The sequence below is a fragment of the Platalea leucorodia genome (genome assembly GCF_965183815.1).
Source record: "Platalea leucorodia genome assembly, chromosome: Z".
NCBI lineage: Eukaryota > Metazoa > Chordata > Aves > Pelecaniformes > Threskiornithidae > Platalea > Platalea leucorodia.
The window spans coordinates 56,033,635-56,058,033 of record NC_138858.1 but is presented as its reverse complement, the minus strand read 5'-3'; the positions used below and the strand labels follow the sequence as shown (position 1 = coordinate 56,058,033).

The 24,399-nt window shown below is 38.5% G+C and overlaps 1 protein-coding gene across 9 annotated transcripts in view; it reads left to right on the top strand.

The window, feature by feature from the left end:
• Nucleotides 1-24,399, top strand: part of HOOK3 (hook microtubule tethering protein 3) — a 104,467-nt gene that overhangs the window by 17,967 nt on the left and 62,101 nt on the right. For 8 of the 9 annotated variants that reach the window (XM_082336880.1, XM_082336882.1, XM_082336885.1 and 5 more), the window contains 2 exons: nucleotides 5,404-5,489; nucleotides 16,523-16,595. In XM_082336880.1, coding sequence (XP_082193006.1) covers nucleotides 5,467-5,489; nucleotides 16,523-16,595 — 96 coding nt within the window. In that variant the 5' untranslated portion in view covers nucleotides 5,404-5,466. Of the gene's footprint in view, nucleotides 1-5,403; nucleotides 5,490-16,522; nucleotides 16,596-22,764; nucleotides 22,821-24,399 lie in introns of those variants that run through there. The other variant, XM_082336884.1, reaches the window with a different exon arrangement.

The window sequence follows — 24,399 nt, the reverse complement described above, 5'->3', positions numbered from 1 at the left end:
TGGTCTTTGGGGGTCTTCAGCTGAAGGCTCGTAGTCTTCTTCACTGTGTTCGCTGATTGACCTTTGCTTCTGTGCAAACTCAGTCCTAGGATCACGTAAATGGTGTCCTTCAAGGCTGTTGTCATTCTTTTGTGACCTCCTATCTTCCATGTATTTGTTCTCCCAAGGCCCAGTTGTCTGAGATGGGATTATCCCGGAGCCCCCTTATCTTACAACCATTCTAACTACTCCCTAAATCACAAAGGCCTTTCTTTTGTTTAGTTAAGTGACTAAGATATTTAAATATCCTCCTTGTCCCTAGGCTTTCAGGAGGGATTTTGAAGCAGTGGCTTTGTCTATCTTGGCTTTAACCCTTTCAGATAATGGGTAAATAATTCTAAAGCATCATTTATAGATTGGGGAGTACTTCAGTCTGATAAATCACTAATTGGAAACTGGGCATTACCTTTTGTTATGTTTGCGCATAAGGTAACCAGTGGCACAGCAGTTTATCTGCTAAGAACCTTTAATAAAGATTTCAGGTATTATTACAAAAGAATACATGAAAGGTCTATTATGCAACTGCACCAGCAATAAAAACCAAGCTATGTGCAATCGCTGTGCAAAGAGAAGGTCTTTCATTAACTCTTAGTGTTTAGAAGGGAAAGGTGTTGGAGAGCTTTTTTTGTCTAGGGAGGGGAAGGGGGTTAGTTTGTTTTTGTTTGGGGTTTTTTTGTTTGGTTGGTTTGTTTTCCTCCAGCTTCATGGGATGCTAGATTCCCCACAAGTTTTATCCTGGTCTTCAGCTACTGTCTTTGAGAACTGAGTGTTTGTCTAGTTCTCTGACCTTCATATGAAGGGTATTTCTCATGAAATACATTTCTGCCTCCTATCCCAAGTAGGTAACAACTCCTCACTAGTCATATACAGAATCTGGAACTGTAACTCCGATTTTATAAGGTTCTGACTTCATGCAGCAATTATTTAGTCCCCAGCCTCCTTTGCATTGAAGCATTCACCTGCTACTCCTTTTTTTAAGGCTTGTATAAAAATTGACAGCTCATGTTCATGGCCGTGTGAGGCCTGGATTAGTATTTAACAAAATTAAATAAAAGAACCCTTGCCTCTCATTACATGACCGTTGATGGAAGGTGTGAAGGTCTACTAGGGCTAGTGATTGAACCAAGTGATTGGGGTTTTTTTCCCTTTTTTCCCCCAGACTCTTGTCTGATAGAATCATAGAATGCTTTGGGTTGAAAGGGACCTTTAAAAGTCACCTAGTCCAACCCCCCTGCAATGAGCAGGGACATCTTCAACTAGATCAGGTTGCTCAGAGCCTCGTCAACCTCACCTTGAATGTTTCCAGGGATGGGGCATCTACCGCTTCTCTGGGCAACCTGTTCCAGTGTTTCACCATCCTCATTGTAAAAAATTTCTTCCTTATATCCGGTCTGAATCTACCCTCTTTTAGTTGAAAACCATTACCCCTTGTCCTGTCACTACTGGCCCTGCTAAAAAGTCTGTCCCCCTCTTTCTTATAAGCCCCCTTTAAGTACTGAAAGGCTGCAATTAGGTCACCCCACAGCCTTCAGGTTGTACAACCCCAGCTCTTTCAGCCTTTCCTCATAAGAGAGGTGCTCTATCCCTCTGATCATTTTTGTGGCCCTTCTCTGGACCCTCTCCAACAGGTCCATGTCCTTGTACGGAGGACCCCAGAGCTGGACGCAGCACTCCAGGTGGGATCTCACCAGAGCAGAGTAGAGGGGCAGAATCCCCTCCCTTGACCTGCTGGCCATGCTTCTTTTCATGCAGTCCAGGAGAAGGTTGGCCTTCTGGGCTGTGAGTGCACGTTGTCAGCTCATGTCCAGCTTTTTGTCTATCAGTACCCCCAAGTCCTTCTCGGCAGGGCTGCTCCCAATCACTTCATCCACCAGCCTGTATTGATACCAAAGGTTGCCCCGACCCAGGTGCAGGACCTTGACTTGGCCTTGTTGAATCTCATGAGGTTCACATGGGCCCAATTCCTGAGCTTGTCCAGGTGTCTCTGAATGGCATCCTGTCCCTCAGGCGTGATGTCAAGGCTCCATATAGTGGTACAAGAAGTGGAAAAAAAAAATCATAACAGGGAACGCGAAGTAATTTACAGCTTTGGGGAACTAACGATGGGGACACTATTGCAAACACTCAAGAAGTAGGAGCAGTTCCAGCAGGATGAGAGAGAAGTCTTCCAGGAGGAAACACATCACAATGCACAGTAAGAGCAGTGTTTTAACAGCTGTTATTGAATAGCTGTTTAGAGGCACACACACAAAAATATTTGCTTCTTTGTCTCCACAGATGGACTCTGCTTCTGCATTGCCACATTCTTATGATTCTTTTCCCTTCTGGAAAATGAACTCTACTGTTTCTTAGAGTGGTTTAGCATTTTGTAGAACTATCTGAGAATGATATAGGAGTTTAACTTTGACATAAATTTGTAAAGCTGTTTTACGTAGGTTTTTTTTGGAAGAAAATTTGTTACTTTCATATCTCTAAAGGATATGAAAAGGATATAGTTCCTTTGTTTTAAGAGCTGAATAAATGTTTTGTAGCATAAATTTGACACCTTAATTGACACCACAGTATGCTGTGTATTCCTTTCCTATGCAAGCAAAGACGTTTATTACAAAATTTAAATGTATGTGAAGAAACAAGTCATATAATTAGTTTTAGTCTTTCTTTCTGTTCTTTGTCATCTAACTATGAAAAACATTATTGTCCTCGGTGGCAATCTTGCATGTGTGACTGTGGGGAAAAAAGAGTTCAGACTGGTTACCTGAGCCTTAATGACAATTTTGACCTTTTCTTGTGTATAAAGTATTGGGGAAGTATGATGATAAAAGTAGTTACAGAACAGCAGAGAATATGCATCTTGGTTTTCTGTGTCATGGAAATAGGCTTAGCAACCTTTCTTCTTCCATCAGTGCGTATCCTACGTAGCCTTTCATTTAGTCAAGGAGGTGTTTCATATATCAAGATACAAAATGAACTTTTAAAAATCTGATTAGTTTGCAGTCTGTTTGAAGACCTCCTTAATATTGATATTGTTTATTTGAAAAGAGCATTTTACTTTGTCTATTTTTGAAAAATCATAATAGTAGTAGTTCTTAAGTGATTTTTTTGATTTGGCGATTGTGCAGCAAAGTGATTTAAATTTTCATTATTTAAAGGTATAATATTCAAAATTAGAAACAAGTTTCATTGTCTATGCAGGAGAAATTTATCCTTATAGCATCTTGAACTTCTTCAAGCATAAGCACCAATGGGTGTCATTGCAGCTTTTTTTGCTAGAAAGTATTATTTCCTGTTTAATGTGTTGCTGAGTTTGTGGATTCAGGCTCAGAATTGTCTCCGTATTCCTTCAACAGCATTGCCACAATTAAGAGACTGTAGGTAAATTCAATTTTCTGGTGAAATAACAATTTGATGTTATATCCTGTTACGTGGTGGTTTTCATGTGTGGGGTGTTTTTTCCTACCCAGCCACCCTGATTTTCACTTAGTGTCTTGGCAATCTCTGATGGCTTCTTGATTCTCTAGAGAAGAAGTGAGGAGCTGTGTTTTCTGGATAGCTCAGACCAAGCTATGGGAAAATCTACTGAATCTGAAGTGAGGAAGTTACTTTTGTCTGGTTTGTATGCCACATAGTAATTTGTTCTTGCACTCTTGGAACATGGACATCATGCATGACTCTTCATCGGTCACTGTTGAACTTGCTCAGCAAACGTGCTCTGAGAGCTCATTTTTTTGGCTCTTCATGGACATCATTGCTGGGTTTTTTCCTAATTGAGTGCTAAGTTTTTTTCTTCTAGAGTAAAGGAAAGAAAGGAACATTCACCTAGGTGCTTGTTCTCCAAATTGTTAAATGGCATTGCTAGAGTGCTGATGTGACATTCCAAAAGTATTATGAGAATCTGGATATGGTGCTCTTGATTTTTTGAGAGCATTCTCCTCAAAAAAGGACCTTCAAAATTTCCCATTATTATATGAATTGTCTTTTATTGTAAGATACATATCTAGAGGACATTTATTGGCAAATGGCTTGGACCAACATAGTGTTTCAAATGCCACTAAAGCATGAAAGGTTATCTAATATTTATGTAGCCTGAAGCTGCAAGCTCTCTTGTAGGCTTTCTTATTACTGGTGCCTATGAGTAGTGCTTCCTACAAATAAGCCCAGGCTTCTCCTAGGAGGAGGGTAAGAGCAGAGAGCATTAGGCAGATACCCTACAAATGGCATGTCACCAAAACTATTTTCACAAAACTCATCCGCATCCTTTAAAAAAAATATTCATTTAAAGTAAATGATCAAATAACTTAGACCAGTTGAAAAGACTGTGCAGAAGTGTAAAGGCTCTTTTCCACACCAAGGGAGGAAGGGAGAAAAGAGCTTTGCCTTGTGTGTTTGTACATTTGCTGATATGGTAGGGGGAGGGTTTCAGATAGCCTGTATGCTATATGCATGAAAATGGAGTTGATGAATAGAAGCCATACAGAAATTATGTGTATTGATGAATGATTTTTTTGTTAAGAGATTATTCTTGCTCCTGCATAATCTAGAATATTACACAGCATCCTCAGAACATTAACCCTAGTTTGGTCTCAGTGTGTTCAGTGTGCAGTCTGTGGAGGGGAATTTGTTACACACTAACTCATCTTTAGTCATAAGTAATTCTTTCATCAAACAGCTCAGTCATATGGTCCTTGCCATTCCCCTTCGGAATAGCAGCATTTCCGAATCTTAGCTTCCATCTGAAGACCAAAGGCTTGCCATTATATAGACCTTACTGTCTGTCACTGTGTTAATACAACACCCTGAAATATTCAGAACACTAGTTGTGCATAGACCCGTTAAGGTTTTGCAGCCTTGTGCTCTCCTCTTCCATCTGATAGTAGAGAATAGTTAAGTTTGGAGTATCTATGTGCCTCTATATTTGATCTGGTTGTGGGGAGCTTAGGAGAGTTTTGTGTGATCAGTGTTACTTCTAAAAGTTGAGTTTCTTACGTACATTCATTGAGAGAGTGTACTTCAGAAGAAGAGAGAGCCTTCAGAGAGTGTATGCTTCAGAAGTACTTGAATGAGAGAACAGAAGGCCCAGTGACTTTCCAAATTAGAAAATGCTGTGGAAAATTTGCCTTTGGGAGAATGTACTGCTGTTATTTGTAGCAAAGTTTACAAGTTTGTGAAAACAAAGATGCTAAGCCCTGTCAGTAGTTCATTTCCTTGATTCCTATTAAATCTAAAGCTTCTTAATTCCTAACAGGTACCCTAAACATGTGGAGTTTACTCTGTTCTATTTGCTATTTGGTAGCATTTTTTTTTTTTGCTTTAGAAAATCCCTTGATATTGAAGTAAAAGAAGATAATCTTTTCCTTTCTCCCACAGATCCAGACATTTAATGTTGAGGCACCATGCCAGACTGTGGAAGATTTAACGAATGGGGTTGTGATGGCCCAGGTTCTTCAAAAAATGTAAGAAATTGTTTATGTAATGAATTAAATACACAGTTTTATTATCTATACATTTTTCTGTATTTAAGTGTATTTTAGTTCAAACTTGGCTGGTATTCCATAAGGAAGTGGCCTTTCCTGTGCTTAGACAGTACTTTAATCTGGAACATGACTAATGTCTTTTCCTCTGTAGTTTTCAGATAACTATCTTAAATGCAAAAAAAAAAAAAAAGTTTTGTTTTGCTTAGGGAGGTATTTATTCAAATGTGGGCTTACTGGAAAGTAAGTTGGATTAAAACTAAGCTTACAAATGAAAACTTCTAAAAAAAAAAAATTGAACCAGTGCAAGGTAAGGTATTGGCCCTGATCATTGTTTGAAACTACAGTCAGTATATCAGTAATGTTAGAATTAGTTTCATGCAATAAAACTTCTGTAATAAACTGAATGGAACTGTCAGTTTAGTTGTTTGCAGAGATACTGCGTTCTTGAAAGCAAGTGAAGGAATAATAGCTGTTATGCTAGATAATGTTTTTGTTCTTTTGAACTTTAAGATCAAATAGAATAAAATGCATTAGTTCAACATCTCAGTGTAGTCTAGGATGTTTCTGGGGACTACAGATATGCACTTGAAATGTAGCTATATGTAGAATTACCTATTTTCACGGAAACACAACTTTTTATTGTTCATTAGAAACTGAAGCAACATTTATCAAAGTCAGCAGTCCAAATTGAGCATGCTGGTTCCTACAGACCTTTTTTTTTAAAAAAGGTATGCTTTATTCCTTTCAACAGGAATAGGGTGCTGTCTTGAGTATAAATGCAGAATAAAATGTTTTCTGTGTAATTTGTTAAAAATGAAGACTGGACAGGTACAGAATAGAATCACAGAATCGTTTAGGTTGGAAAAGACCTTTAAGATCATGAAGTTTAACCATTAACTAGCACTGCCAAGTCCCTACGCACCACGTCTGTACATCTTTTAAATACCTCCAGAGACGGGGACTCAACCACTTCCCTGGGCAGCCTGTTGCAGTGCCTGACAACTCTTTCAGTGAAGAATTTTTTCCTAATATCCAATGTAAACCTCCCCTGGTGCAACTTGAGGCCATTTCCTCTAGTCCTATCACTTGTGACTTGGGAGAAGAGACTGACCCCCACCTCGCTACAACCTCCTGTCAGGTAGTTGTAGAGAGTGGTAAGGATATGAATAGATATGAACAGCTTTCTGTTCTTCTGATTTGCATCAAAGAATTGTAGAATAGAAGGAATGAGAATGAACAGAAGGAATGAGAATAGAAGAATCGTAGAATGGAAGGCACCTCTGGAGTGTTTAATCCAACTCACCTGCTCAAAGCAGAGTCTGCTAGAGTAAGTTCCCCCAGGATTGTGTCCAGTGAGATTTTGAGTATGTGGAAGGATGGAGACTCCACAGCCCCTCTGGGCTACCTGTTCCAATATTCAATTGCCCTCATTTTTTAAAAAAAAAAAAAAAGCAGGGATCATTTTTTTCTTCATGTTCAGATGGAAGTACTTGTCTTTCAGTTTGTGCCCACTGTCTCTTGTCTGTTCACTGGACACCACAGAGAAGATTATGTGAGGGTGTAAAGAAGAAGCCATCTGGTGTTTATAAACAGGATTGATAAGATCCTACTGAGCCTTCTCTTCTTGAGGCTAAACAGACACGGCTCGCTCAGTCTCACCTTGTATGACAGATGCTCCAATTTGTTAATCATCTTAATTGCCCTTTGCTGAGCTTCCTTGTATGTTCAGGTCTCTCATACTGGGGAGCCCAGGACACAGCACTTAAGATGTGGTCACACAAGAGGTGAGTAGTACCTCCCTTGGCCCGCTGGCAGTGCTCTTTCCAATGCAGCCTAGGATGTGGTTGGCCATCTTTGCTACAAAGACACATTGCTGGAATGAGTTCAGCTTGGTTTCTGCCAAGCTGCTTCTCTGCAAAGCAGGTTTCCAGCCAGTTGGCCCCCAGCATATACTGGTGCCTAGGGTTTGCACTTACCTCTGCTGAAATGCATAAGGTTCCTGTCAGCCCATTTCTCCAGCCTGTCAAGTTCCTTCCAGATGGCAGCACAACTATCAAATGTATCAAACACTCCTTCCAGTTTTGCATTATCTGAAAACTTGCAGTCTGTTCCATCATTTAGGTCACTATTAAAGACCTTTAATAGAAGTGACCCCTTGGGAATGCTGCTAGTGGGTTGGCCTCCAGCTGGACTTCATGCTGCTGCTCATAACCCTTTGAGCCTGGCAGTTCAGCCATTTTTCAACCCACCTCACTATCTACTTACACAGGCCATGCTTCATCAGTTTGTCCATGACAATGTTATCCTCATCAGGCGATCTGTAGTGGGCACCTGTAACAATGTCACCTATGTTGGTCTGCCTGGTCATCCTGACCCATAATCTCTCAGCTGGCTCATCATCCATCCCAAGGCAGAGCTCATGCATTCCCTCTGCTCTCTCACATAAAGGGTATCTCCCTGTCACTGCCTTCCCAGCTTGTTCTTCCTAAAGAGCCTGTATTCATTCATGGCAGTGACCTCGTCATGTGAGCCATCCTACCATGTCTTCATGATCCCAAGGAGACTGTGGCCTTGTAACTGCACACAGGGCTCTGTTTCTTCCTGTGTTCTCCATGCTGCATGCATTAGTGCACAGGCACTTCACATGTGCATCCAGTCTTGCTGATTCCCAAGAATGAAAGCTTTCCCTGTAGTATTCTTCTGTAGGCCTTTCCTTATTTATGCGCATATGCTTGGGGTGACCCCACTTCAGCCCTGTTTTGTTGACTATGAGGTATCTCTTGTTCACATTGTCCCGCACCCTTTGCTTGCCCACAGAGTCCACTACTTTGTCACTTGATATTTGGTTGTATTTTCCCTCCTCTATTGTTCCTTGTTTACAACTGTTCTTACCAGGTTGGTCAGCCTGTTGGTGAAGATGCTTCTGCCCACCATAGTCAGCTGGATCCCATCTCTTCCAAGCAGTCCTTGATTCTCAAAGGGGGTTCTATGGTCATAGATACCAAAACCGTGCTGCCAACACCAGTTCACAGCTGGTTGTTGACCTGCAGGATCTGTCTGCTCCTCAAGCCCTTGCTGCTAACTGGTGTGACTGGGGAGAACGCCACTTAGGCCTTGACCATGGCTTCCAGAGCCACATAATCACACTTGGTACTTTCCAGGTCTCCCTAGCTGTATAGCTGATGCCCAGGTGGAAGAGCAGAAGGAGTAATGGTCTGAGGGCTGGACAAGCTTTGGCAGTCTTTCAACAACGCCATGAATTCAAATCCCTAGCAAGCAGCAACCCTTCTTAGGTGACGAGTCAGTCAGAAGATGAGGGTCCTCCATCCCTTGCTAATGCATGCCACTTCCCTCTTGTGCTGCTGTGTGGCTCAGGTTTACTGAACACAGGTGATTCATTTGACAGAGCTTCTAGCTCCTTAACTGCTATGAGGGCACTGAATCTATTCTGTAGTTGCAAATCCTCAGGTGGAGCAGGAGCCTTCCTAGTGAGAGAAAGAGCTGCCAGTTCACAGGCAGAAAAAAGGGAAAGAGGACATCTCGATGTAGTCAAATATTTCAAGGGAACACTTTTAGCATGTGGAAACGTAAGATCTGGAGCGTAGAATCCTAAGGGCTTGAAGTAGAGAACAGTCCGTCTTTCCTACCTGAAGCTTCGAAGAAGATGTAAATGCTGCAAAGTTTCTTTCTGCACTTCATTTCTTCTTCTGTGAGGAAGATGAGGCATCACTTGTAAGAGTTATCCAATCTTTACATATTTTTGCATCAAACAAAACTAATTTCAAGTAATGTCAGCAGTCCTTTTTCTTCAGGGTAATTGAAGCAGTCTTTCTACTGTTTTAATGTATTTTGCTGGTACACAAAAGATGACACAATGCCCCCCTACCCCCCGTAGAAATGAATTTTCCAACCCAGCATTTAAATCACTTCTAAGTTTTCTGAAGTCTGAACATCAAGTTTAGAAGTCTGAAGGTAAATACAACATAAATTGGATAATATTCTTTTTTTTTTTTTAGGATTGGAAAGATACTGTCCTTTTTTACCTGCTGGAGTATAAAAAGATGGTGACCATGTAAATGGTGTGTTCAGTAAACTTCATAGTAAGTCAGGATTTCAGCATAATCATCTGTGAATCTGTTTTCAGAGCATTTAGAAAAAAATATGGTAGTGACATATGCATTTAGAAAAAATGTAATAGTGACATATTTAATATGGGAATTTATCTGTCTTCAACTTCTGTAGTTCTTCCATAGGGTACAGGTTCCACTTAATGATGGGCCAATGGTTGATAACTGTATATATTCTTGATTGACTAGTTCAAAGACTAGTCAGAATCTTGATCTAAAACATAATATACCTTGATAAAAACCAAAATGAAACTTCAGCGTCAAAGGCCCCTCAGTAACCTTACTGACTATTTTAGCCTGGTACTACCATGACTTGAAATACTGCCTTTCTCCCTTCCTCAGTATTAAGAAAGGAAAACTATTCTGAGATACTGTTTTCAGCTGATGAACCGATGTCTTAAAAAGAGATGTGCAATACAAATACTGCATTTCTGTAGCATGATTTAAAAATATTTCCTGTAGCAATTGCCATGCTGACACTGAATGTGGGAATTCTTTAGTTTACCCAGTTTATATGTAGGGATCAGCTAAGCAATTTAAAGTTCTTTCTCTATGCCCTAGGTAATAATTTGAACCTGACAAAATTAATATTTGGCTGTCTACTTTCTGATAATTTTGTTTCAGTTTTACCGTTTTGCATACTTGTGCAGTGAATACACTGATTCATTATGAACAATTTTTGAGGGAAAATATTATTGCTTCTTTTTTTTGTAGTAACAGAAGATGTCTCCAACTGATTTTTGAAGTAGATACCAAGGGTTGCAGAATAGCCAAACATTGTCTGTTTCCCTGGACGTGAGAGATGGGAACATAGACCAAATACAGGGATCAGTGTTTGTCTAGTTGAGTAGAAAACTGATCAGGAGCATGTTGACAAAACCATTTTGAGTATTCTTTCTTGAAAACAAAAACAAATTCGACACTAGCAGTGAAATCCTCCTTTTGCTCCTTCAAACAGATACCACAGGAAGAATACTTAGGAATCAGAATGTTCAACAATATGAAGCAAGTCTAGAGCACGCTTTTCTAGTCTACGCTTCTTTTTATATTAGCATCATTGGCTCTCTCTGTCCCAAGAAAGATAACTATGTAGAAGAAAATTTTTGCAGGTGTAGAAATGTGTAAGAGCAAGACAGCTGGGTGCTCGAGGTTATTTGGAGAAGTCATGCAGTAACGTTAAATAGCAAAGAGCAAGCACAACCTGAAAGCACCAGGTCACTGCAAACAGATGTCATTTGCAGAGAAAACTTGAACAGTTGTGGCTTTGACATGAAAATCTCTCCACAGGTTAATCTTCAAAGGACAAATTTATTGTCTCAGCTGGAGACACAAAGCTTAAATGCTGTTACTCATATGCCATTGAGAAGGGTAAACTAGTATTTTTGTAATGCATGTTCCTTGAAATTTGGGTATTTTTCAGTGTAGCTGCCTCACGTTTAGGGTTTTTTTCAATGTGTGTTCTTTGAGGCTAATAGTACTAATAAGTTAATTACATAAAGGTGGGAGGGGAGAATTCTGACAACTTTTGGACTTCTACTGTAGTAAATTAATGTTTAAAAAATAGCTGAAAAAGCAGATTAATATATCCAGTGAGAATTAAAAAAAAGGGAAAAAGAAAAAAAGAGAGTTTACTATGAATGAAGAAAATGCAGTCAGTGAAGAACTCAAAGTGAGGTAGAGCATTGATGAAAATTGAAAGATGTTGGGGTGATCCAGTGATCTCGATATATTTCCATAGGAGAGTAAGGATAGTATGTCTTCTTGAAAACTTTAAAGTTTAAAAGTCTGAACTCTCTATTCTTTCTATTTTTTTGACTTCTACCTTCATAGTAAGAGTCCATTGGTACTTATGAGAGCAGGAGATAGTGGAAACAAGATGAAATTAAGACAGTGGTTTATGATGAGGAACAGTTTCAAAAAGATCCCTAGTTGAGGGATTTAGTTGCTTTAGATATACAGAAAATTTGCACAACATGGAACTGTAGGATTTGTTGTCAGTAGAATAAAAAAAGGAAGAATATTGCTTACACATCAGCTGACAAGATATCTGTGCCTTGTGTGAAGTGTTCAGAAGGGGCCAGCAGCTCCTTCCATTGTTGTTCAATTTTTTGTACATTCTTCTCAATATTTTTTGCACTCAAGGTAGCAGCCCATTTGTAAGTAAGGGCCATTCATCAGAAGTAACAACTCATGTAGCAGAATTTTCTGTAATAAAACTGCTGAAGAGGTTTTGAGAAGAAAAGGGTACAGAGGGAATTACTGACACCTTCAGAAGCTTTTCACTGGTGTAGTGTGTGATGTAAAATGGCAGAAATGTGTGCTATGTAACCAAGCATGAGCATTTTGCTTACGGATTCAGCTGTTAATAAACAGGTGTTGGTAAATCCCTGAAGGACATTTTCTTTCTTTTTATCGTAAAACTTTTATCTTTGAATTTCAGGTTAAGGTACCATTGAATGGAATTCTCCAGTGCTGACTATATTACATCAGAGGAAGAAATTCAGCCTGTGCTTTAGCTTATCTTTTTTTGTATTATTCTGTAAGAGTCACTGTTCATTTGTGTTCAGATGTGAAGGTTACTGGTCTCTGACTAGAATTAGTATGAAATACAGTGAGACAAGGTGCCTGTACACAATCAGTGTTGATGATTATTTTACAGAGTGCTGTACTCCAGGAGTAAAGATTGGAAGTAAAAGAAAATGTTTGAACTGTCCATGAGTAGACTATCTGCCTAAAATCATGTAGCTTATGCTGTTTAGAGCAGATAGAAGTGCCATAGCTTGCTTCTGAATTGCATCCTCTTTTTCTTCTTGTTTTTTTGTAGCCTTTATTGATGTTACTCATGTTTTCAATGTCCATTTGTATCCCTAGAACAGCATAATTCCCTCTTTTATACTACAGTTTTAAATTTTTCTTTCATCCAACTCTGGAGCCTGTTTAGTACCAGGTGCCCTTCTTGTTTTAATTCTTTCTTAGTCTGTCATACTGGTGTTGGTAAACGTAAGAGATGTATGTTTCATTTGTCATCTGTGCATTGTGCCCCACTTAATGAATTATTTATTTGTTATATTATACATTGCAGTGTGCTGTGTATATTTTGACACATGCAGAACACAAAAGCCATGCTTTTGTATATCGCTGGGGGAGGGAAATTTTTGTAAACAGACATTTCTTAAAGCAGCTTACTGTATCACTGTTAAAATGAGTAATAATCATGAGTTAACATGCTCTGTGGGTTGGTTTTCTTCAGAAGAATATTTCTGTCTCTTGGCATCTATGATGTGGAGAGATGATTGCTTAAATAAAGGAAAATTTGCATATCAAATAAGATGGAGATGGTATAAATGAGCAGTGCTGAAAACAACATCACATGAAGTGATACAGCATTAACAACAGCATAAGTATTTTGTGCTCTGAACAAAAGTCCTAGTTACCTGCAGTACTCTTCAGATACTAGGCAGCAATTGACTGATACACAAATACCTTTATAAACCTGGAAAGTTATCCAGTGCAAGAGATTGTCCAAGTTTGGATCTAGGCTCAGGAACTTAGCGAATTCAAAATGCTTGGTTGAAACAAGCCATCTTATGGTAATGATGATGCTCCAGTGAGTTTTCTGCTGTGCTTATTTAGTGCAGTACCTCTTCAAAATGAGCTGGTAGGTTTTGTAGTCACAGCCTCTCAGTTTTCAACCACACATTTTCATATCTGTTTAGGTGATGCTTTTTCAAACACTGTAAGAAATGACAGCATCTTTCTTAATGACATGGACTAAGGGAGCTGAAGAACTCTCAATATGATTGAATCATGATTCCCAAAGATTCAGCAGAGGGAGATTTGTTCATGGCAAGGGCTGTGAATGACCTAATGTCTGGAAGCCCCTTTTGAAAAGTATTTGTAGAAATTCTGATGGAAAATTTTTTATTTCAGATTTGATTTCCATTAGTTTGATACAGGGGGAAAGCATTGCTGTTGGTGTTAATTCTGAACCTTAATTGGACTTTCAAGGACAGCAATGAAATTATAATGGCACACAAGGCATGATTCTGAGGTGATTTATGCATGAGGAAAGGATGATCATTCTAGGTTTGCTTGGTGTTGATACCCAACCTGTTGCTTTTCTGCTTGTTGTATACTTGGCAAAGTGTTTTTGTAATATGCTACTAATTATTCTGTAATTTGCATGGAGGTGATGTAAAGAGAATTGTTGGTACAATTCTGACCACTGTTACGTGTTGATGATTTACAGTGGATTGCTTATCAGCTGCTGGACCCTTGGATACTTCCATGAGGTTTCTATACTTAAAAAGAAAAAACAAATGGGATCTGTGCGAGAGGACTACCACACTGAGTTTAGATTTAATTCTCAGGGACCTTCCTTATGTATGTCTGATATATATAAAGGTGTAGGTAGCCCAAGACTTCCATCAAGACAGTGAAGGCCAGTTGCTGGTCCCTGTGTTACTTTTATTGCAGTAGTAGCTGAGAAAAGCTGCTTAGTTGCTATTGAAGTACAGGCTTCCAGAGTGAAATGAGTTGGAGCTGACCGTGAAGTCCTGTTACTCTTCCTCATCTGATGCCCTTGCTGTTGAAAATGAGATGTGCAATGTTAGCCATCCAGTCAGTCCAAATATAATTCTGCTCGTGGGCAGTTGTTTATGCTTACCAATGTTGCTTCTTAGAGTCGTTGTTTACAATGAAAATAGTAAGTGAAGAATTCGTATATTCATGGCACTGCAGCCTTGAATCAGCTGAAGATGTTAATGGCCAAGTGCAATCCTTAAAATGATAAGATACAGTCCTTAAGAAAGTCCTGTTGGTCTTTTTTGCTGGTGAAGCACAGGTAAGTAGGCATACCTGCTTTCTCACTCAGGTACAACACTTTGTAGTTGAGTCTGTTGTAAGCAAGGCTCACTTGGCTGTTGGCAATTCCCAGAAGACCCATCTGAAAGATACTAGGGTGCTTTTTGAAGTCCACACCTCAAATGCAATCAACTGGCGCTACATGGGGATTGAACTTTCATTTTTTTCATTATTGTCCAGGTGATTTTGTTGTGATTGAGTGGAAGTTAGGCAAATTAAGACTTTTTGCAAGGAGAGCCATTGGTTTAATGTAAAAGCTGAATGTGAGCCGTTTTCATCTCTAGTAGATCTTGTATGTATTCGAATCAATTTCATTGTTAGGTTTACATGTCTTCTGAGGGCAGAGAGGCCATTTGAAAGCTATTTGAAAACATCCATTTCAAAACCAGATGAAACTCTGGATAAGACATTGCTTTTTCTGTTTCATAGTTAAAATTCTCTCATCTGTGCTAGAACTGCACTGTTTGTGAATGGGAGTAATTTGGAGTCATCAACTTAACTAGTAATTAAAGCTGTTCTTCCAGCTATATGTTTGCGGATGCCATGTCAGAGGAAAGGAAATATGCCATAATCTTCACCAGAGTCTGTAAAAATAGCAGTTGAAATGTGTCAGTACAGAAACATTGCTATTTGTGATCTCTCTCTGTTGCTGTGTATTGTATCACGGGCTGCTTGCAGACCTTGATGCATTATGGAGAAGGCATTGTGGGGAAGGAGGAGTACAGGAGGTACTGTGCATCAGGTACAAAGTGTGGCTACAAAGTCTGTGCCCTAATATAAGTACTGATGTACTTGCAGTTTTACAGTATATATGATGTCATTTGAATCTCCAGGCAGATTCATAGTTTCCTTGAGCTTTTGGCAAAAGATCTCATGTCATCTTGTCCTTAAAAAAAGAGCTCAGTCCAGAACCCTTCTATCTGTAGAGGATACAGCAGTAAATCTAATAGTACGCAGTGGCAAATGCAGCAGTATAGGTCCAGAAATTGGAATACTTCATATGAAACTCTAAGCTGGCCTACCACACTGACTCTTAAGAGCCTTATGCTTGCAAAAAAAGAAAGGTGGGTTCCCTCCTCGCCCCCCCAGACTCTATTTACTTTGTGTTGAATGAAATATGAGCCTTTCCTTATATTATGTTGACCTACTCCTTTAAAACCAGTTATTTGTAGTGCATTCTGTCTCCTTAGTTCTGATCATAGCATTTTCAAAATTCTGTATAAGGAAAATTTGACTGAAGTGAACAGTAGAAAATGTTAGCCTTTTAGATGATCTTGGAACTTGGGGGCAAGAGAGTCTTGGGAGCTGTCTTGAAGAAGCAACTTATGGAAGGTGCTTGTGAGAAAAGGAAGAGAGGAAAGATGTTTATAGAAATAGAAGCATACTCTACAAGCAGTAGGTGTTCTTCTGTATCTTGATTGCCTCGTCAAAAGTGCAGAAGATAGAAAAACTTCTAAGGAAAGGTGTTCACAAAAAGATCTGTCTAGGGTTATCATGAAAAGAGATTTGCAAAAACTGATAGTGTTTGGTGGATGAAATAATAGTAAAGTGTGTTCTCAGTAGTAAATACTTCAGTGATACTTCTTAACTCTTCTCACTGTAGAAAGACAACATATGCTTCCCATTTAGAAGTTGAATAGTTGTAAGCAGTGTATAGCAGTAGGGATCCATAATATGTGGAAAAATTATAATCTTTGTAACACTTTCAGGTAATGCAAGCAAATATTGCTCCAGCACCAGCTGATAAATTAGAGGAAGAAGAACTTGCAGAGGGAAAAACTGGCAAAATGCATTCCAAAGCATTAGCTACTCATGGTACAAAAATAAAGCTGTGCTGTCAACAGGGTGCAAGGCCTTAGAAAAACGAGTAGTAACAGGATTCTGAACTACTATATACAGGCCATGTGTCGGATACAGAGGTAGTGATTTCAGTAACCTCAGCCTCAGATAGGGGCTTGATCACTAAGGTATCCTCGTAGTTTCTGTAACCTGTTTTTAATGAATACATTTTTTGTGTTTCAGAGATCCAGCTTACTTTGATGAAAATTGGCTGAACAGGATCAAAACAGAAGTAGGAGATAACTGGAGGCTAAAGGTATTTGACTTACTTGGCTTGTCTGTGAATCTGTATTTCAGTTCTTAATATAATATTGTATCTAAATATTAGCATATTTCTAGATTAAGACTTTGCTTTATAGTACAGCATTTTGGATTTTAGACCATTTTAATTACACTTATTTGTTTTTTATGTTGTTAGAGTCCTGCACAGTTTAGCAAAGAGAAGACATTTTTAGTTTGTAAATAGGTTTCAATAATTTAAAAGGAAAATATTAAAATAAATTTTGTGCATCACTTACCTCCTTTGTTTTTCAAATGTTGAATGAAATATTTTTTTAAATGCAAAGTGTGAAAGTAGTAAAAATAAAGAGCTCTGAGAAGCAACTGGATAAAAATAGCAGAATAATAGGCAATTTATTTAAATAAAAATGGTAAAGTGTTGTTTCCTTTTACTTTGTCAGCTCTGCACAACTACTGAGCTTTAGGAGAGGAAGTCATGTTTTTTCTGTGTTGTTTGTACTCAGCATGTTTTTTAACCACGGTCTATTTGCTGGGTCATTTATATCACTTGGTATTCTAGTACTTTCTCTGCAAACCTTAAGGCAATAGAATTTACAATGTTACGGCTGAGGAGCATTTTGGTTTATAAAACCTGAAGAACATAGTTTCACATGCAGATGTTAGTGTCGTTTCTGACCCATTTTGTTCAGAGAATGATATATGTACCTTTCTAAATTGCTATTTCTAGCCTGACTACTTAGGGAAACAAAATAGTGGTGGTTTGTCTGGTAGTTCATGTTTCCTATAAAACCATTTTGTTCCAGCCACCAAAAACTTTTCTGAGCATCAGGGGAAGGGCCACAACTGTGAAGTGCTCTAGTACTTACAGTATCCTCAACATCACTGACTGAATAGAAGGGACACAGATTAAGTGCCGCCTGAGACAAGGGTGGAGCATGCTGCTGCTGTATATGTTTTGACTTGGCAAGCAGACCTGTGTGCTGCCTGGCCGGTTATGTGCAAGTCTGGGCTGCTTTATAATGTTTTGTCTACCAGGGCTGCCAACAAAAATGTGGGTACATTGACGAGGATATATTGACTGGCTGGTGAATAAAAGATGTGATCCCTAAAAAAGCTTTGTTAGTTCTGCTGCTTGTAGAGCAGTTAATTTAAATGAACTTTTCGAAGAAGCATATGGATTTTCAAGGGAACAGCTGGATACAAGGGTTTATTTTTCTCTAAAATATTTCTGTGGCTTTTTTCTAAGGAATATTGAAGCCTTGGCTGTTAAATTTGGAGAACAACAAATTGAGAACTTTGTTATAATAGCAATTCAGCTGATTGAAAGTGGAGCAGCAGCTTCTGTAACTCTCATGGAGCTTGAGGAATAAATTTTTTTATGTCTTCTACCAATCTGGCAGATACCAAGGCTTAGCAGGCGTCAATTAAAAAAAAAAAAAAAAAAGCTGAGCAATCGAGTAACTTCCTTATGTGATTGAGGTTGGAAAAACATCAGGTCAAACTTCAGTTCTTGACGATGTCATTCCTTCTTGTTTTTCATAAAGCCATGTAAGTAAGAACTACAGGCTGATTATTTTTTTGTTTAAAAGAGATGTATGCTCCAGCTTTTTGTATACATTTTTATATACCACTTCCCTTTTCATGAAGAATACTAAAAGGCACAAACGTGATATTTTAACTCCTAATTTGTAACCAGGAAGGTAATCCTATACTTTGCCAACTGTTCTTCTTCTTTATATGTGAGTAAACACTATTAGTAATCTAGTTGTTCAAATGTCTATCAGTCAATCCATCATTTATAGCCTGGCTTGTAGGAACACTTTCACTCTGTGCACTTCTATTCGTATGTCACCAGATTTACAATGTAGGCAACATATTTCTGCGTGACTCAATGATACAGATTTCCCTTCATATTTTAAGAAGCACCATGAAAAATGATAATCGGGTTATCTCACTACCTCACAAGTCATGATAATGAGCTGAATTATATTCCTGTTGGTAAACATGATTGCTCTTTGCCTCTGATATCACATGGTATAATAGTCACCACTTGTACAAGCTCTCAGTATTATGAACCACATAAAGAAGCTAGTCTAGTAGGGAAAATAAGTTAAAAAAACAAACCAAAATGTAATGTGCAAGTAGTTCTACTTTGTGGAACAGTGGTTAGGAGGGCCTGATAGAGGTTAGTGTAGGCCTGATACAGCTCTTCTAACCACTGTTGAAAGAGATACTCAGAAAACCATGCAATTGTTAACTTTGAATTGGATGCTGTCCTGTATGGGGAATAAATAAGAATGTGTGGCTCAGCTTTCATTATTTTTTTTGTTCAGTAATTCACTTTCCCATAACTGCAAGAATGCAGTCTTATTAAAAATGTTTTTCCTGTTGCTGTACCAGTTTAAAAGAAATGTATAAATTCACAGAGATGTTATATTCTTGGTTTCGGGGCAGGCTGTCTGACTGAAGAGATTAAGCAATGCACAGGATAGAAAAACGGAAATGCTACAACTTGGGGGACTTGCAAATTAGGAAGCATTCAGCAAGCATTCTGTGTGTTACAGCTGAACAGATCTTTGTCTGCTGTGTTTAGTAGAGAAACATGTTATTACTTCTTTGGGGTTAAAATTTCTGAGGCATACATACATCAGTGTACATAGCAGTTTGTGTTTTCTCTTGGGCAACAAAAAAACCCTACTTCTCACTGCTGCCTTAACTGCAATTTTATGTTGTGGTTTAAAAAAAAAAAAAAGGGCAAAGACATATCTCTTTCCTGATGTAAAACTGAACACTTTCATATAGTCAGAGTTTAAACTCTAATATGCTAAACTCTAATATGCTAGTATTTCATGCTGAAGATGACATTTTGAAGATAAAACAGCCTTTATTGAAAATGGGGGAATGGCATAGAAAGTAATTCTGTTGCCAAAATTTTGCAGGAATGAAATTCCCTAATCAAGAAAGAAGAAAGTTCAATGTCAAGTCGTACACGAATACCAGTAGCAGAACACAAGTTTAAACAGTTAATGATTTGATACACACATGTCAGTTTTGGCAATTATAGAGTAAGTTGTTGACTGTCTGGGGCATGGGGTAAAACTGACTTCCCCCCCTGCCCCGTTCCATTCCGTGCAGTCATACCTCGCTTGGGAAAGGAAGGAAATACATTGTTCAGCTTGATTTCTGACTTTTTCTTCTGGACTTTTTGCTTTGGCATTCAGACTAGGCCCTCAGTTTAAAGTACAATTTTATCGATGTTTATAGTAGCAAGCTGTGTTTGTTCCATTACTGAATAACACGTTCAAACAATAGGAGCTACTAGGCTTTCTGCAGCTAGTACAGTTTGAATGCCTTGTGTTTGATACAGTATTGCAAAATGGAATCACCAATGAAATTAGAGCACAAACTACTTAGTGCTGTAATCTAAGTAAACAAACCTGATTTATGAGAATTAATTTTGACTCCCTGCAGTAGCACAGTTATGTTTGCTCTGAATTCTACAGTGCAAGCTGCGTTGACTGGTGGAGTAATGGAAGCTAGTTTTCAGTGTACAGTATCAGCTTTCTGCTACTTTCTTGTTCCTTTGCAAGAGAAGGGAGCACTTACTCATGAGCAGCCTTTTAGAGTTGAGGTTTTTTTCTGATAAGGGTGGAAGCCTGTCATGTGAATGTTTTTCTGCAAGCAAGAAGCAGAGATTATAGGTGTATTGTGAGCCAGCATTCATTTCTGTCAAAAAGATAATTAGCAAGTGATATATTTAACTCTGTTTCGATATACCCTTAATTCCTAAGTCAACAATGTCTCCAAATATAAGTTTAATGTGGTAATGCTCTCTGTGCTCAGAACCACATTTTTTTTTTTTTTTTTTTCTCTTGTCATTTACCTCAAGGTTCTTTTTGGGATTTCTTTTTTGCAGAAGACAGGTTGGAGGGGGATAACCCCCAAAGCTAGTGGTATAGTCTCTCTGTAGGCTCCATTTATAATCAGTGAAGAGACAGGCTCCCACAGAATGCAGTTTAGAGCAGAAACCTGATGTATGTGGTGGGAATAATGCATGCACACTCTCTCTCTCCCCCTCCCCCTGCTGCCTTTTTAAGTGCAGCCAGGAAGAATATGTACCTTACCGAGATATCTGAAGCTGACTGATTAAGAATTCTCTCACCACTTGCAAGTGTGCCCTAGCAACGCTTCCAGAAGTTATAAGGTTCTTAATTACAACCTGTGTGACGGAAAATAGGTCTGTGCATAATTACCCAGGAAAGATACTGTTGAACAGCATTTCAGAACATTGGGGTTCCATTCAGACACTTCAGGGCCTGAAATGTACAAGCATAAGTCTATTTACAGAGTCTTCAGCACAAACAGGATTTCAGTCATACAAGTGATATAAGGATAAATGGGGGACTGGCTGTCATAATGTTAGCGAGAAAACAAGAGGGTAGATAACCCATGCTCTCTTTTTCTTAGCAATCATAAGCTTAAGGGCATTTCTACTGTCCACTTCATCAGACTTTCCTTTTGTTGTTCAAGTACATTCATAAAGAGAGAAATCTAGACAGGCTACCCTTAGAGACCCTCAGTTTGGAACGAGTAAGTAAATTGTAATTAAATAAAAACAGATATTTCATATGACAGGTGAGAATAAACTCGCAAACATTAAGTCATACGGTGTTGTCAGGTCATGTGATGCCTTCAGTAACCCAGGGCACATTATATCTGCTTTCATTCCAGTCAGTTTATCAGGTTAATGTTGTGTCATAAGGGCCAGTCTCATACTGAACAGCATGTGCTAACTATGTAGTACTATACTACAGCCAAGATGGCTGCAAACTGAGAGGGTAATGATCATTTAACATGAAGAACATCCACACAGCTCTGCTCTGAATATTAGTGAAATTTAGGTGTTAAAAGAATGAATGATAACATGCAGGTTGCCTTTGTGGATGCATTAGGTCAAAGCGGATGTCCTCTCCTTGATAATATGAGATTAGGGAAATAAAACAGAAAATAATGGCTGGAAAAGAGATTGCAAATGAATAGAGATTTGTCTAGAAATAATTGATAATCCATCTATTGCAAGTTGCAACAGCTTTTGAAGTGGAATAAAGCATAGGTTTTGCTATTTTTTTTTTTCCCAGTAAGTTTCATGTCTTTTGCAACAGAGGTATGGGTGCAGGGGATGGACGTGAAAGAGGTTGCGCGGGTAGTGTACGTGCTTTGTATGGAAAAGGAGGAAGTCATGTTGCTGATGCAAGCAAATAAGCATCCCATGTGACCGTGGGCTGATCTCCAAAGGATGATACAGCGCTTTAGTCATGATCGATACTGGAAATTCTATCTGTTGTGTTCTATCATTGCATGATTTAATGGTCTTTGTTAACTAGTTATAGTTAGATTTTTGCCATGTGCTTAAAAAAAAAAAGAGAAAAAAAATCTGAACAACCATCACCTGCTGTGATTTAGTATTTTGATGTAATGGGTTGTCTTTAACGCTTTCTTGTGCTGTTGTTCCTTTTCATTCATCTCTGTTCAAAGTCTTCCTTTTAAGAATTTATGCTATGACCTGACAAATGTTACTGGAGCTACTAAGTTGAAACTCAAAATAGAAAACATTTGTGGTAGTTTCCTCATGATGATTCTCTGCCAGTGACAGTAGAACCATCTAAGTGTATTCACTGCAGACAAGTTAAAAAAAAAAAATTGAGAGCCTGAGTAATACTGAAGATCATTGTTAAGTTTAATCCAGTCTATAAAGAAGCTGCTTTAGCCTTATAATTGTCTGATGGTGTGCCAGATACAAAGATGATACAGTTAACTCTTGAAAGCAAGTTATCATAGTACTGCTGATTGACAGTGGAATAAAATAACACCTCAAAGATGAGATTTTTTTTTTTTTCAGGTTGTTTGCTGTTTTCTTTTTCCAAGGATGCTGCCCTATATGTTAGTTTTGATGACAGATTTTGATCAACATTGATTTTGTTCCAGCATCTCAACTCTAAGGTCTAGGAAAGTTATATGGAGGAAGATGACTCTTTTGTGTTTAAGGGATTTTAATTCAAACAATGTTTACAAGGGAAGTGGAAAAGTAGTATTTTGTAGGCGAGTACTTTCCATTTTGTTTCTCATTTTTTGGGATTATGTTCAAGTTCAAGGTTCCTCACAATGTTCTCATCGGTAAACTGGACTTAAATTCTGCAACATGGCCTTTGCGTTTCTGTGGCACTTTCTGCAGCAGACTCAGGTAAATTACAAGCTGGAAGACGTTAATGAATCAAGGTTGAAAATTAAATTCTAATCAGTGCAGTATTCTTTTTGGTGATTTGACATCAAAATAAAATTATTTACATTTCTTTAAATTCTTGAATCTGTTGCAGGCTTTGGTTATGATTTTGCATAGCCTTTGAGAGGTGGTGGGGATTGCTTTTGGGCAGACAGCTAGAAGACAGTTGTATTTCTTACAGAAACATGATGTGTTAAGTGTAATATTACAGAAATAGTATGTGTTTGGGAGTAGAAGATGTAAACCTGAAAGTAAACTAATTATTATGTTGTTATGGAAGGGACAGTAAATTTTGTTATATGCTTGCTATCATATAGCATCTCCAGTTCTCATTCTAGGTTGTCAGAATATTTCATGTGTCACTTTTCAAGTCCAAGTGAATTTTTGTTTCTTGTATGACTTAAAGTTCAGTGATTATGAAGACAATCAGGATGTTCTTATATCTTAGTAAGTGGGCAGCTTTTGCCATTTGTTTCCCAAATGGAGTGGATTAATAAAAATAAGGTAATCAGATCATTATCACTTTAGATTTCCTGGCTAAATCTTTTAGTGTGTGTGTAGCCTGTTGCTTTCTTGAGTTTCTCTTAGAGAAGAGACTGGATTTTGCTTTCATGACCTCATTTTTGTCTGTGATTGTGTTGAAGTGTTGACTTTGTCCCTGGATTTCAGTATCATGTTTCCTAACTGTTTTCTGTAGCGTTTCCTCAGATCTGCCAGTGGACAGAATCTCCTAGATGGATATTTTTGGAATGTAATCAAGAATATAGAAGTTATTGTGGACTTTAAAGACAGTGGGATTTGAGAGTTTTCGCTCTCCCTTCATTATAGTTCCACAGTTTGCTTCTGTGGCTACTGTTGTCAGCAACAGCACTTTGTGAATCCTAATTCCGTCAGGTTCAGTCTTTGCAGAATCTGTTTATAGACTTCATAGAACTACAGGATCATTTAACTTGGAAAAGACCCTTAAGATCATCAAGTCCAACTGTAAGCTTAACACTATCAAGTCCACCACTAAACCATGTCCCTAAGCATCACATCTACATGACTTTTAAATACCTCCAGGGATGGTGACTCAACCCCTTCCGTGGGCAGCCTGTTCCAGTACTTAACCCTTTCGGTGAAGAAATTTTTGGTAATATGCAACCTAAACCTCCCCTGGTGCAACTTGAGGCCATTTCCTCTTGTTCTATCGCTTGTTACTTGGGAGAAGAGACTGACCCCCACCTCGCTACAGCCTCCCTCCAGGTAGTTGTAGAGAGCAATAAGGTGCTCCCTCAGCCTCCTTTTCTCCAGAATAAACAACCCCAATTCCCTCAGCTGCTCCTCTTGTCACAGGAGAGAGTGCACTGCTACTACTATCTAAATTCCTTGCTTAAATACTTGGACATTAATTGGTGGGAATCTGTAGCAGTTACTTTCAGCAAAGATTTATTTTTTTCTAAATATCACCTATGAGATCCACTGGGCATTTTTATAATTTTTAAATGCACTCTTTATCTCAGAGACTTGATGTAAAGGTTGTTTTCTGGAAAGGAGCACT